At 40.6% G+C, this 15605-nt stretch overlaps 2 protein-coding genes across 2 annotated transcripts; both read right to left on the bottom strand.

Moving 5' to 3' along the window:
* Nucleotides 1-4609: 4609 nt before the first annotated feature.
* On the bottom strand, nt 4610-6111 carry LOC125198718 (transcription factor TCP20-like). Its single transcript, XM_048097014.2, has one exon. It carries the CDS (start codon nt 5757-5759, stop codon nt 4908-4910), a length of 852 nt encoding a protein of 283 aa, XP_047952971.2. The 5' UTR covers nt 5760-6111; the 3' UTR covers nt 4610-4907.
* Nucleotides 6112-9124: 3013 nt separating this feature from the next.
* On the bottom strand, nt 9125-12924 carry LOC125220770 (putative metal-nicotianamine transporter YSL6). The gene is made up of 7 exons (XM_089063031.1): nt 12495-12924; nt 12120-12292; nt 11856-11953; nt 11623-11760; nt 11285-11474; nt 10632-10755; nt 9125-10192 (listed from the first exon to the last, which is right to left on the bottom strand). The coding sequence occupies exons 1-7, from the start codon at nt 12838-12840 to the stop codon at nt 9258-9260; spliced, it is 2004 nt and encodes a 667-aa protein (XP_088919157.1). The 5' UTR covers nt 12841-12924; the 3' UTR covers nt 9125-9257.
* Nucleotides 12925-15605: the final 2681 nt, after the last annotated feature.

Raw genomic sequence — 15605 nt, 5'->3', positions numbered from 1 at the left:
TATGAAAAATAGCAATCTTCTATTTATTTATGATAAGTTTCTATAATACTCTAATTTTTTTTTACTAATAATATCCAACTGTTTTTTTCACTCCTTGAATTTTTCAAATTTATCTATTTTGCATTAATATCCGTATTGTCTACTAAAACTATTTTTCTTGGATGAAATTTCAAAGTAGTGTAGATAAGCATATAGATATTGTTATAAATAAGAAAAAAGAATTAGAAATAACAATGGATAACCATTGGCTAAATTTAGTGGGATTTATAATTGGGCATAAATGCAATCGGCCCAAATTTATTTATATTTGAAGGGATGTAAATCTCCGTAATCTATAAGATAGTATGATTCGCTTGAATGCGATCTGCAGAGATATGCGCTTTGTAAAGATATTTATGTTTTATCATGTTTTTGGCCTTTTAGTAGCACAATTGCCTAGTTGAGGGTATATTAGAGCATCCGCAGCGGTTTGAAAATCTCGCCCGTCCGTCCGTGCCGCTGAGCACGAGCTCGTCCGTCCGCCGATGAGAGCTGTCCGTCCGTGCCAGCGGCACGGCGCTGTTCTTAGCTAAGAGCACGTCCGTGCCGCTGAGCAACCATACGTGGCGTGTTTTTATTGGCCAACGGCATAGCCGTTGGCAAATTCGAATTTTAATTTTTTTTAAAAAATTCATAAATAATTCAAAATAATACCAAAATATAAAAAAATATATATTTTTGGATTCCCAAAAAAATAGAGCCGTTTATAGACGTTTTTTTTGGATTTTTGTGAATTTTTTTTTTTTTTAATCCCAAAATCATCTATAAATACACACATTCATCATCCACTTTTCACATCAAATTATCTCTCATTCATACTTTTTCATACTAATCATCTACATCTTCCTCTCTCACCCAAACTCTCTCTAAAAAATTCAAAAATGGATTTCACCAATCTCATTGCGGAAGCGGAGCGCGAAGAACAAGAATATTATGAACAATATTGTGCCGCCTATGAAGCCTATGTCGCCGCCAACGCCCCTCCTCCTCAACCAACTAGAGCAAAACGTCGCTACATCCCTCGTGATCGAGAGGGAGCCCATGAAAGGCTCTTTGCCGACTGTTTTTCCGACCAGCCGCGGTATCCACAAGATTACTTTCGGCGTCGTTTTCGCATGTCAAAACGGTTGTTTATGCGTATTGTCAACACATTGTCCACCCGCGTTGAATATTTTCAAGAAGGTGCAGACGCAACCGGTCGGCAAAGTCTCACGGCGTTGCAAAAGTGTACTTGTGCCATCCGACAACTTGCTACTGGGCAAACGGCTGACCTCTTCGACGAGTATTTGCATGTCGGTGAGTCAACTGGAATCCTATGCCTCAAGTATTTTTGCGACGGCGTTCGTTCTGCTTTCGGCGAGGAATTCCTTCGGGCACCCACCGCCGATGATTGTCAACGGTTGCTTCGTCTTCACGAAACAGTCCACGGTTTTCCCGGTATGCTAGGCAGCATTGACTGCATGCATTGGAAGTGGAAGAATTGCCCGACTGCTTGGAGGGGGCAACACTTAAGCGGCCACAAAGGTGGCGGCCCAACGCTTATCCTTGAAGCGGTCGCCGACTACCGCCTATGGATTTGGCATGCATATTTCGGTGTTGCCGGATCCAACAACGACTTGAACGTGCTATATTCTTCACCACTCTTCGATGATGTTTTGAATGGTGTAGCACCGGCGATCGACTTCACCGTCAACGGAAATGCATACCACATGGGTTACTATCTCGCCGATGGTATCTACCCAAGGTGGTCGACTTTCGTGAAGTCGTTCAGCAATCCACAAGAGCCGAGACGGATTCTTTTTGCGCAGCGTCAAGAGTCTGCTCGGAAAGACGTCGAAAGAGCTTTTGGTGTCCTTCAAGGCCAATTCAACATTGTGAAGTCCCCTTCTCGGCTTTGGTACGTTAAGAATATCGCCGACATCATGTACACGTGCATTATCTTGCACAACATGATTATAGCTGACGAAGGACTGATGGCGGGTAACTTTTACGACGAGGATGAAGCCGGAAGCTCAACCGCGAGGTCTCCCCCACGCCGAGGTGTGCATACGACGGTGAACGAGAGGATGGAAAGAAGACACACAATGCGCGATACAAGAGCCCACACTGAGCTACAAAAAGATCTAATCAATCACATTTGGGCGAAATTCGGCAACGAGTAGTGTAATTTTTAATTTTTAGGATTTTATTTGTGTAATTTTTAATTTTAGGATTTTATTTGTGTAATTTTTAATTTTTAGGATTTTAATTATGTAATTTTTAATTATTTTATAATTTGTAATAGTATTTCGGATATTTTAATGCATTTTAATATTGTGGAAATGTTTTTATTTAAATTGAATAATAGAATGGTGGGACCCTTGAGCTTGTCCTTAGCTAAGAGCACGGATGTGGGTGTTGTGCTCTTAGCTAAGGACAAGCAGTAAAAGTGGGTCCGGGCCCACTTTCGTGCTCTTAGCTAAGAGCACGGATGGGGATGCTCTTACTTGTATAGATAGAAATATTCATTATGACGTCATCCATTATTTTTTCTTCATCATTGTAATTAATTTAAATGAAGTTAAGTAGCATGCAGCCCTCTCTAAGTCATCGAAAATAGGTGATGAGTGAACCATTCAACACAACCTACACTTATCGAATTTAAATCTAGAACACCCCATATCAGCTGCACATGAGACGAAGACATAATAAAACAATCATAATCACCATCCCATGTGAGTCTTGTCTTGGCATGAAGGAAAAGTTTAGACACCAACCACGATGAGCTAATAATAAGTAAAATATTTAATTTGTGTTTCTTTTCATAAGTAGTTGTTTGCTCTTAAAAGTAATTTGAGAAACATTATGAATTAAAACTTTTTTTGTAATCTTAAGCTACGGATTCCTTCACTAAAATCAATTCTTTTGGGCCTAACAACTAATGATAACAATTGGGCCCAAATGTAAAAAAATCAGTACAACTAACATTTGGCCCAACAACAGGCCCAATAATAAGCTTAGAATCTGAGTAACAACTAACAAGTGTGAGTAAGGGAAGAAAGGCAGGTAATTTATAACATAAACACGACACAAATACACACAAAAACTACGTCAATTTCGAAGATTGTAGTATCAAACACGTAAAGAACAAGATAATTTTGTATTGTGTTCGTCCTGGATCCAATTTCCTTTTTGGTTTGCATACCAGTGATTTTATAATTATAATCATTTAAAAAATGGATACATTGATTCATCTCAAAGATGTTCCCTCTGTTTTGATCATTTTATGTATAATTAAAATTTCATCGATAATTAGTTAAAACTTAAAATAAAATGTAATAAGAAGCATATCAGCACCACACATTGTAAAGATAATGCCTTGGCATTTATCGATGAAATGAAGACGACTATTCATATATAGTAAATGCACCATCTTGTCACATCTCTCTTTCAATGCAAATCTGTTGCATTCAAATTAAAATATAGGCAACTGAGAGATGTGTGTGTGTGTGTGTGTGTCTGTGCCCATATTTCTGTTACTCAAATTCTTTCCTCTTTCATCACCTTGTTTTTGCAGTTGTAGTTTCTGTTTCAAACACAGCAATTTTCACCATTTTAGTTCTTCTTTCTATTTCTGCTTTTGGGAGGTTTGGATTTTACATATGCAGAAAGTTGATAAATTGGTCATGCAAAGATATACTAGTAATTCAAGAATGATGAATTTCACCATAAAAACCACATATTTACATGGTTTTAGAGCTGTACCACCATAGTTGAAGACCAAGTTGGATTTTGGTCATCATCCTTTCTCCTATATATGTAAAACAACTGAACAATACAACATAGATTATATATATACATACGTAGAGAGAGAGAGAGAGAAAGAGAGAATGTAAGTATCAAGACTAATGGAGCAATGAATCCAAGCATCACTCTAAATCTACTAGTAGGGGAAAAGGGGGATTTTCTTTTTTCATCATATGGTGCCGTTGAGAGAAAAATCTCAACAAAAAATCAAGCTTTCCTAATTTTTAGAATCGACAAGGGCTCGACTGAACGGTCATGTAGCATGCGTTGATCAACCGAGCCTACTTGAACGCAACGACTAATACTTCCAAAAGGGGTCTACTACTGAGGCCCAAAAACGCAATAATTTGAAGGTCGTGAATCGAATCATTAACTTCATTTGACGTATAATCCTACACTCCATCATCTTCCAAGAACATGCTGACATATCAAAATGTCTTACAATTAGCTCAAGACTCACTACTAATATTCAAGAAATGTATAAACATTTTGTGTACAATTAGGCATTGGTCACTCTTTTGCACCAATTTAGACATAATTAATAGCCACAAACTTCTAATCATACACCAATGTAATGAATCAGCAAACACCTAAATGCAGCCTAATCCAAATAACACCATCCTCACAAAGATAGCCACATAAGATCGAGGAAATCGCACCTGAAGTGGCGAGATGGAAATACTCATCGAGGGGGAGACGAGACACTGCCTCGGAATAAGCCCTGTTGTACTAAAAGCAAGAACAGATATGCAGAATAAGCCCTGTTGTACTAAAAGCAACAAAATAAGCTCAAAAACCCAAACTACTTGATGCCTTCACATTCTATAACAAAAACAACATCTAATTTACACAAAATATGATCAAAGAAGAATAAATAGGCTGTATTGCAATCTATCTATCTGAAGAGTGGGATGAACATATCTATCATTCTTGAGATTTATACACTAATGCAACAAAAAAAAGAAAAAGAATACAAATAAAATTTTAAAAAAAGAGAAGAAAACCAATCACCACACAATCCATCCCCCAAAAACCAAAGCAACCATTTTTAGTATTAATATTGTTAACTTTTTCAGACAAATCTACTGTCCTGATTCTTGAGAATCATCATCCTTAGGCGACAAATTCTGCTGGTGGTGGTGTTGCTGATGATTTTGATGGTGGTGGGCGACACGCGCCGCCGGCGCCGCCATCTGCTGATAAAACTGGCTGAATGCCTGAGGATTCATCACTCCTATGTTTCCATCTTGTGACAATCCAAGCTCCAATCCGGGCAGCTGCTGACCGCCTCCGCCGCTCAAAATTGAGGTGAAACTCATTGCCCCCAAATTCCCTCCAGGCAGCTCAAATCCAGGGAACCCCATTTTCTGAAGATAACTAGAATTCTCCGCCGCCGCCATTGACGGACCAGACGAAGACGACGACGTTTGAAATCCGAATCCCGCGGGAGGCCACAGCCCCGCCGCCGTGCTCACGTGAGTCCTCCCCAAATTTCCCCCAATCATAGGCCACGAGCTCCGATTAGCCCCTAATTCATCGAGGCCCGACGAAATCGAGCTGGCCTGCTGCGAGATCGCGCCGCCCGCGGCGGCCAGGGCGGAGGCGGGGATGGTGCCGCTCCCCGTGGCGGCGATGATCGACGGCTCGGCCTGCTGCAGCAGCCACTGGATGGTCTCGCCGTCCGATTTGTGCCCTAATTCCCTCGTCAATTGGAAAATTCTGGCGGCGCAGAGAGCCGGCATCCGAATCCGGCGGCCGCGGCCCTCGACTTTGGTGTGGCGGTCCTTGTTCGAGCTCCGCTTTGGGGCGAGGGCGAGCTTCTTCGAGTCGTCTCTCTCGGCCGCCGCCACAATCTGGAAATCCTTCATCTCCGCCGCCGCTTTCGCTTCGCCGCCGGCGCTGCTTTGCGGCTGCTCTGAGCTCTTCGGATCCATCCACAAACGATTCCTATCTTCTTTGTTGTAGAATTTTCAAGGTTGGAGCATCGTCTTCTTTGGAAATTTCGATGACCTTTTTGTTCACTGTGTGAGTGAAGAGTTGATTGATTGAAGAAGGTGGGAAGATTTGAAGGAGAAAAAGGGGAGAAGAGGAAAAAACAGGGGATGTGTGTATTTTTTGGATTGGTTTGATTTTTTCAAGGTTTATTTATTACTACTATATTATGATTATTAGTAGTAGAATTTTTTTGGTATTTTTGCTTTTTGCAAAAGGGCCTAGGAATGTGAAGGACAAAAGGTTAAATCCTGAAATCCCTAGGAACAAAATGGCATCTTTGTCTGAAAAATTGGATCTTGGTTATTTAGAGAGTGTGTGTGAATGGGATTGGAACCACTTTATGCACTCTCAATTTATTTACTTTAGCACTGTTTTGACAATTGACTTGTTGTTTGGAATGAGAACAATATTCATGGAGTAGTATATTTTAGCTTCATATAAACAGATGATGAACTCAGAAAATCAGTATACATTTACATGAAGTTTGAAAGATTTTTTTATGGAGAGATTGTATAAGAACACCTGGTAAGAAATGATTGGGATTGTGGGGTTCCTTAAGACTCACACTATCCATCATTCTAATAATTTAGACAGTTTGAAACCAAAAAATTATGGCATCTCAAGTAAAGAAAATTGGGTGGGTCTCTGCTTTAGTGCTTCCCAACCTAGTACTGTATGGTTCATCTTCCACATATGTTGGAACTTGAAAGTTGCGTCATAATATAGGAATACATGTGTATATTCCTTTTACTCAATTTTAATAGTTAAAATGGTAGAACTCACAAAAATCTTGTTAAAATTTGTAAGATGGTTTATAAGTCATCCGAGTATAGCTTGTGTTTATAAGGGTTGTTCGGCTATTAATATTATGTATTCTTAACTTTGAGTTAATTTTTTTCTCCCTCAAAAGTTTGGCTCGTAATAATATATTTTAGCTCATTTCAAATGCTAAGATTAATTTGTATGTCACGATTATCCATTTTATTTCTACCCATATAATTAATTTAATTTTAGACAAACCATATTCTAATTTATCTCATAATATATCTTCCTATTTAACGTCACCTATATATACACTGGCTACACAGAAATAGAAAATAGGTTACGAAATGAACCACAGTAATTCCTTGCAGTTATAACCTCAAATGTTTATTTATTAATTACTACAATATTAAGTGATGAAGTCAACACCACATATGTGCATAGTGGAGAGTGATGCATAATTAAAAATGACCTAGGTGCCGATATTTGAATATTTTATTGTTAAAAAAGATGGAAAAGAAATGATCATGCAAACAAATGTAATCATTTATTTATTTTATATCATTTACACTCAATTAAAAAGAATTTAGCTAGTTCAAATGATTGAACAACCCCACCACTAACTCTCGAGTTAATTAATTTCATAGAGTGGAGATGTCAATTTCAATTTTTAAAGAAAAAGAGCTACACAAATCACTTCACATTAATCCACGCCAACAATCATGGCTATAAAGTAAAGATCGAGAAAGAAAATGTTTGGAACTATATAATCTAATGATATTGGTTGTGAGGTAGTAATAAGTTTACTTTTAATTTCCTACAAAAATTAAAATATGCATAGTTCATTTGATGGTGCATTTTTTTTTCCTTTCTTTTATTTGAACGAAAAAAAAATCACTAATCGGATTTTAGATATTTATTCTTGTGGTGTAGAGAAGCTATATTCTTAAATTCTTGTAATAAATAAATAGGGGGTGCTATGTTAGTGATGCAATCGATTTAGAAAAATGTTTTTGGTTCTAAACCGTCGGCTCAAGTCCGACGGAAGGTGGATCGTAATCGGACCGTGAAGGGTACAAGGGGTTTCGATTTCAGTACAAATACTGGAAGTTCTAGTATCAATTCAAAAATCAAACGTTTTGCCATTTTTTACAACTTTGAATTAGTATTTTTTTTGGTGCATCTAATTTATTGATAGCATACAAATCAAAATATACAACAATAAGATCTACTTAATGAACTAATCAATGTTAGATTAGATCTACTAAAGTTATCTTGTAAAAACAAAATAAAATCAATTTGGATCCAGCCAAACATTGAAAAAAGTTTGTTTTTCCAAATTTGTGATCTCCATAATGGTAACTGGTAAGCCGTGAATTTGAATGCAACTATTCATCCAGATGCAATTAAAATCTTGCATTTGTCACATTATTTTATTCACATTAATGACTAGGCAAGACATCAGATAAAGAAATTACATGTTTTTTTCTTTTTGCCACGCTTGATTATTTAATAACGTATAGAAAGATAATGGATGTCTAAAGATTCCATAGGAGAGTAAAAAATTATAGGCATGTGACTGATTTCAGTGCCTTTTATCCATGATTTATGTATTCAAAAAATATATTTTATCAAATGTATATATGCACATTTCAAAGAACGGGTGACAGAAAAAACATTATGCATACAAGATATAAAAGGCAAGAATAAAGGAAAATGGGGGACAGTTCTCCTATGGATCAGGGAAAAGAACCAAACAAAATTCAACATTTACATCTTCATTTACATTTTTCACATCTAAGAAATGAGTAAAAATTTGATGGTTTGCATATATTGTGATGTAGTGTGTTTAGCCAATTATGATTGAAGAAAGTGAGAGTTTTCAACAAATGTAATTGGGCTACCCACACCATGTGACAATATGTCCGAATCATCACACAAAATATGTGTACGAGCAATGAACACTACACTCTGTATTTCAATTTTCATCACCTGTAGCATCAGTAAACGCACACCAGAGATTCCCTTTTACAAATTATTAATAATTTTGACAAGTAACATCACATCCCTAACAAAATATATACGTAGATGTTTTATATTTGTATAAAACTATTGCTGGGGGGAAAGAACATATCTTTCTTTCAATAAAAAACAGGATAATAGTGGTACAACATATTCCACTAGCTTTATTCACATTTTTACCCAGAAATAAAATAGCAATAAATACAAAAACAGCAGAGTTCTCAAGATTTGTGATGGATGCAACTAAAGGTGGGAAGAGGGGGTTCACGGATCAATGAGATAGAAAATTCCAAAGATTTTGACTCAATTTCTTTAGCTACATTTATCATTTATGTCCCTTTCACCCCTAGCTTCAATAATTCATTCTTTACTATTCAAATATCTCAAGTAATTGTCTAACTTCTGTTCTGCATGTGGACTTACAGTAACTGCATATATTAATTAAAATGCAGACAAATGCGATAAGATCATTCATTATTAATTCCTTAATATCATGGAAATTAAATTGCAGAAACAAATGTTGCAAGGGAAATAGCTAAAATTTGCAGGTAAAGGATCGAGACAGTACATGAACATGAACATATTAAGTATGTACAGGCCAAGATTTTTCTGTTAATGAAATTAAGGATTTGAAACAAACACAGCTTACTTGTTCAGCTACTTCCAGAAGGCTTGAAGTACATGCAGATGGGTGGATCAACCTTGAAGATTGAGAGAATAGCAGAAGGGATTGTCCATATCCCGTCACCACAGATTAAGCCAGAGGCAACGGCGCCTGCATAATCCTCAGCATCCTTTCTATTTATGCGCTCCCATATGAATAATATAACAGTACCAATAAACATGTCGATTGCAAAGTAAGCTCCTATGTAAAATGGCACTGCCATTGCCATCGGGATGGGAATGTACTGGGAAATGTTTTTCGGGGTTAGATCTCTCAAAAGGTTTATAGCCAGGGCAGCCACAAAGAAGCCAGTACACATGGCTAGACAATGCTGAGGAAGTTCAGAGAAGCCCTCAACCCCCAAAATGGCCATTTCCCTGTAAATAACAGCATATGGTGCTTTGTACGTACTATCAGGCGATCCAATGTCGAAGGCAGTCCAATACATCCAAAATGTGAGAGGAGCAATCACACAGCCCATAGCTGTTCCTACTATTTGGCTCACAAACATAGACTTAGCTGACGACTTCGTAAGATAACCAGTTTTAAAATCTTGCATTAAATCAGCAGCTGTGGAGACAATAGACATCATAACCCCACAAGCTGCCAAACCAGCCAAAACCCCACCATTGCTCCCCACTATTGAGGCAATAATGAAAAGACCAATTTTTCCGTATGTGGAAGCCAGGCTCCAGTCTGTTAGTCCGGTACCATATGAGTTGCAGAAGGCAAGGGCTGGGGCAATTATGTATGAACAAAGGACTAAATACCACTTCAGAGGTGGAAAGATCAGTGGCATTGTAGACATAGATACTGCCACCAAACAAACATATCCAGCAGCAGCAACCCAAAGTGGTATTTTGTCTCTAAGGAAAATTTCATCACGTTTCTTTTCTTCCAATAGCAGCTTGGAAGTGTTGCTATCTGTCAATTTCAAAGTAACAGAAACAGCATAAGAGGAGGGAATGGAACATCAACATTTCTCTTTGCAGTTAGATGTGAGTCATGTAACCATTACCATGAAACTCTCATTGATCTAAGTATGCACATATGCAGCATAAAAGACCTATGAAATAATAATAGTATAAACATCCTTAAGAGAATGTTGTTTTCCTTTCCTCCATTTTCACTTGTTTCTTGTCCTAACAAGATTCAGAGTTAAGGGAAAACTACGGGTTAATGAGAAGATTTATCTAGTGAGCTTGAATGACTTTGTGTATCAGTATGAATCACGATTGCCGCACCTTGAGGGATTTGGTATTTCAGAGGGAGGGAAGCAAAAGAATTTGTGCACAACACATGCAGATCCATCAATAAACAACATAAACAAGTAGTAAGATCAAATTTGGATAAATAAGTCTACCTATAACTTCAGTAACGGTAGGAAGACTTTGGCGTTTGGTGCTCATCTCCTTTATAGTTACATATATAATCTTGATCAAATTGTAGATCCCATCTCCAAGAATAAGGGAAATGGCTACAAAGACCTGTGCAGAAAATAGGGTTATATAGGAATAGGAATCAGTCAAAATTAATGAGGAGAATATACTCCATGGTTAAGATTTAAGTCAAAAGAGCTAATAGAAGTTTCATCAGCAACCAAAAAGTTAAACAAAAACAAAATTACTAAACCGGATAGAAACAATACATCATTGCCAGAACATGCACTTGATGTATGAATAACAAGAAATGAAGATTGCAAATGAATAGAGCAGATCGTACACCCCAGAACTAAATGCAGAAGGTATGAATTGACTTCTTCTGTCCTGTCCCACTCCACCACACATCACTCGTAGAATTGTTAGTTTCCAAAACTGAGGATCTTAGATGCATTTGTCAGAGCAAATCCCTAGAGGGAGCTGGGCAGAAAGGACACTTCACCTCTAGTTTTTATGCACATACTCTCTATCTCTCTCCAAATTGTAAGGTTGGATAGAAGAATGCCACCAAGAATTGGAATAGAATAATTACTAAGGGTTAAGATATGCGTAATAAATGAAAAACACAGCTTAGTACCTTGTATCCATAGAGACCTTTAAAATCATTGCTCCCAAGACCAGCTGGATACCAATCACCTGCTTTGGAAGAAACAAATGGCCAAAGAAAACCCCAAGATATGATGGCACCAAGAAGAACCGAACAATTGACTAAGTGAGGACAAATTAGTCCACATCCAACATAAGTAGGGCTGAAGTCAAAATAAAACCTGCAGGAAATCTCAATATTCAAATATATGAAATTAAGCAACATCAATAATCTAGAATAAACTATCAAATAAAAGTATGTCACTGAAAGCATGTGTTAGACGCAACAGAAAACTTTCTATAAGATGTTGCAAATGAAAAGGAACCTACGTATTGTTGAACAGTGCCAACCCAAAAGTGGGGAAATTATCAAATCCACATGAATCCCCTACGCCACTAAAGAACCATTTGAAGAAGCTCCAAAAGAAACTTATGCTTAAATATTTCCCAAGACTATTCACCTGCTTCCTGGGGAAGAATAATGAAATAATTGGTCAGATTGAAGTACCCCGTGGATAGTTATCAAAGTCCAAAGAGCCTATGAAAACAGGGTAAATACATACTTGGCAAGTTCAGCTCCGGTTTGTGTGTGGAAGCTATTGATCAACATAGCCGTGGCAGTTCCACTGGGATATGTGAGCTTATAATCCAATACCATAACCTACATTCATGCGAATAAAAGTTGTAAGCACGGTTAGATTTCAAGACTTTAGAAAAATATCAAGTTACATAACAACACGGTAACTCGATATCACTGGAGTAGCCATGATGTGACTACCTCCCATATCAACTCATCTTTAAATCAGTCACATTGTGTCGAAAGTTACCTTTCGAAGCGGAACGAGACTAAAGAGCCCCAGAAAACTAACAACAAATATGAAGCCCATCATCCACAACAATCCAGGGTTCTTCACATCCTCTGCACGATTCCCCGGATAATCTTCGCCAATCAATTTATACGTTTTCTCATCCATAGACAGCAAGTAAGATCCAAATCCCCCTGCCAACAACAATAACAATAAATCATCAAACCCGGATAACACAGCAACACAAAACCAAAATCCCCTCATGATTAACATCGATTCATCAACAATTCCGCCTCCCAAACAATCACATAATTATTCCGTAATCCGCATTATTCAACACTCGCAGCTATATCAATTACAGCTGAATTTTTAAGAAGTAAATAAAAAAAAAATTACCACTGAAGGCGAGTCCATAGCAAGCGACGACGCAAGTTTGAATAACGGTATTCTCTTGGCGGGTAAATGGCTTGGACGAGAACCCCAATCTGGTCAAAAAGCTGGTCCACGATTTGACGGAGAAGAAGCCGAGCAAACCGGCGGCGACGTTGAGCGAGGGGATGATCCCGACCGTCAGATTGAGCTTGTGCGTGATTATGCAGAAGAGAGCGCCCAAGACGGCGCTCACTACCAGCCCTCTGATCGTAATCTGGTCCTTCCAGTCGGGAATCGGCTCGTCCAAATCGAGCTCATCCTGCTGTAGCAGAGACTCCGATATCTCGGCCGCCGCCACAGCTGTTCCCATTGACCCGGATTTCCGGAATCGGATGTGAAGATTTGGGGTTTGGTATTTTTTGGTAGTTGAGAAATAAATGGAGTGAAGTGCAGTTTGGTTTCTCGTTGCTTACTTCTATATTCACGTTTCCTCAGGATGCGGGAGGCCTCTCTCCTGTTTCCCACGCTGCGGTTTTCTACGGTGCGTCTTACAAAAACAAAAAAAGCCCCCCCTACCTACCCTTCTTTTCATTTGGATTTAAAACTTAAATACTCTTGCCATTAGTATTGAACATATTTACTTAGGTGGCGTTCGGTTATCATGACTAATAATCATGAGACTATCCATCTAGGATTAAGTTGAGGGGGTTAATCTTATGAACCAAACATGATACATATTTAATCACGAGATTTAATCTTGTTAACCGAACACCCCCTTAATTCTTGATAATTGTATATTTGTATTGAATATAAGCTTAAAACTGTTGGCTACTTAGCTTTCTATATTAGGTGAAATTTGATCTATTTTAACTTAATCTATTTTAGCTTTAGAGCATCTCCAATGGTCGGCTAGCGATCGGCTAGCCGATTCGCGGCGCTGGCCGATCGGCTAGCCGAACCATTGGAGGCGGGCAGCGGGAAATCGGCGAGCGGGTCGGCGTGGGCTGGCCGATGCGCTGGCCGCCGTTGTGGCGGCCCGATCGGCCAGCGCCGAATTTTGTTTTGTTTTGTTTTTTTTAAAACCTATATAAACGCGATTTTAGTTTCATTTTCATTTGCACCACTTGTTTTAACGAGTTTTCTCTCTCTCTAACTTTCTGTACAAGAGCATCATCGAGCGATGGATCACAACAACGAGTCCAGTCCAGCGACGAGTGGATCTCAGACTCCCACGGTACCTGTGGGATCTGGATGGGGCCAGATGGGCGGGCAGATGGACCCAGGGTTTAACGTCCCTTGGGGGCAGTTGATGGGGATGATGGCCGGTGCGCCGAGGGGGATGCAGGCGGGGAACCAGGGAGGTATGCCGTGGGGTATGCCGTGGGGGATGCCGGGCGGGGGGCAGGGGAGCCAGGGAAGCGGCGGGCAGTTAGCGCCGGGGTGGGGAGGTATGCCCCAGATGCAGTAGCAGATGCTGCAGCAGATGATGGGGATGATGTGGCGGGAATGGATGCATGGGGGGATGCAGCACGGTATGCATCCCGGGATGCAGGGGTCACCGGGGGGGGGGGGGGCACGGTCTATCGTCCCTCTCTGGATTTTTTGACGGCTTCGTCTCACACGTCGACCCCAGTGGAGACGCAGTTCACTGGCGATGACCTTTTGTCATTGCATGACATGGGGATCGATCTCGGCGATCCAGACACTCCCGTTCCAGCGGGGCGGGCCGCGGCGAAGAAGAAGAAGAAGAAGAAGAAGAAGACGAGGGGGAAGGCCAAGGCGGTCGGCGAGTCGTCGCAGCCCGTTGTTGACGACACCCCCGGCCGGAGGAAGTGGACGGAGGATGAGTACGCTGGGGTGTCCAGGGGGTGGTTGGAGGTGTGCGACGATCCGCTGGTTGCGAACAACCAGCGGGTCGTCAACATGTGGGCGAAGATTAGAGCTGCCTACAGGAGGCATTGCCCGCACGGGAAGGACTTCAGCGAGGAGGAGGTCCGGAAGGGGTGGGAGCGCATCAGGGCCGCGGTCGGCCGTTTTTCGGCGTTGTACGCCAACGCCCTCCGTCAGCTCACTAGTGGGCAGAATGAGGAGGACGCCCGGAGGATAGCCGAGAGTCAGTTCCCCTTGGCGGGGAAGTACAAGGAGTTCCACTTCTGGGAGTGCTATGAGTTGTTGAAGGACTCCGAGAAGTTCCGTGCGGGGTGCGACGCTGGGTGGCCGAAGAAGTAGAGGCTGAACTATACCGGCGACTACAGCGGCAGCAGCGGCGGATCCCACGATCTCCCCCCGGATGCTGAGGAGTTTCCATCCCCTCCTTCATTTGTTGGTCGCCCTCGCCCGGTTGGACAGAAGCGGGCGCAACGGGCTGCGAGGGGCGGATCCCCCCTATCGCCCCGCGAGGTCCAGTCCTCCGCCCTCCCACCCGCCCCACTCGAGTACACTCTCCATTCGCGTAACCAAACGTGGGCTCAGATGTACAAGGTCTTCCAAGATTGGAGGACCGCCACTGACCCCACGAAGAAGATGTTTCTTCACTCGATGCTCGAGAGCATGCGGGTTGATTTGGATGTCGCGAGGGCATGACTAGGGGGTTCCGACGTGGGCTCAGATACCACGGGTGGCGGCAGCGGCGGCGATGAGGAGTAGAGAGTGGCGGGGCTCGTGTGTGGAAGCCCTTTTTTTTAAAAAAAAACCATGTACTTTTTTTAAAAATCTTTGTACTTTTTTTGAATGGAATGGATTAGTTTTCCCGTATATGTGTCGTAAATTTAATTCCGTAATTTAATCGTAATTTTAATTCCTTAAATGTAGTATATTTTGAATTATTTTTATTGCGGCTGGCCTATGGCTGGCCTAAATCTGATGTGGCAGGTGGATTTTTAGTGTTGCTGACATGGCAGGGAAAGAAAATGGTTGGCCTATTGCTGACCTATTTAGCATTGGAGATGCTCTTAATGTAATTATATGAAACCTCCGTTATTTGGTTTCTCCTAGACAACAAGGGAATCCGGTTGACAGGAGAATGCAACAAAGCAATAGTCAAGTTATCCAAACAACATGTTAACATTAAATAGTGGTTCGATTGTGTTCATATTTCCAACCCATGACATGATTTTTGCTACTATAACCTAACCA

The sequence above is a fragment of the Salvia hispanica genome, chromosome 1, assembly GCF_029641045.1.
Source record: "Salvia hispanica isolate PSC_SH4W2 chromosome 1, Shi_PSC_v1, whole genome shotgun sequence".
Taxonomy (NCBI): domain Eukaryota; kingdom Viridiplantae; phylum Streptophyta; class Magnoliopsida; order Lamiales; family Lamiaceae; genus Salvia; species Salvia hispanica.
Note: the sequence above shows the minus strand (reverse complement) of the source record. Positions and strands in the feature narration are given on the sequence as shown.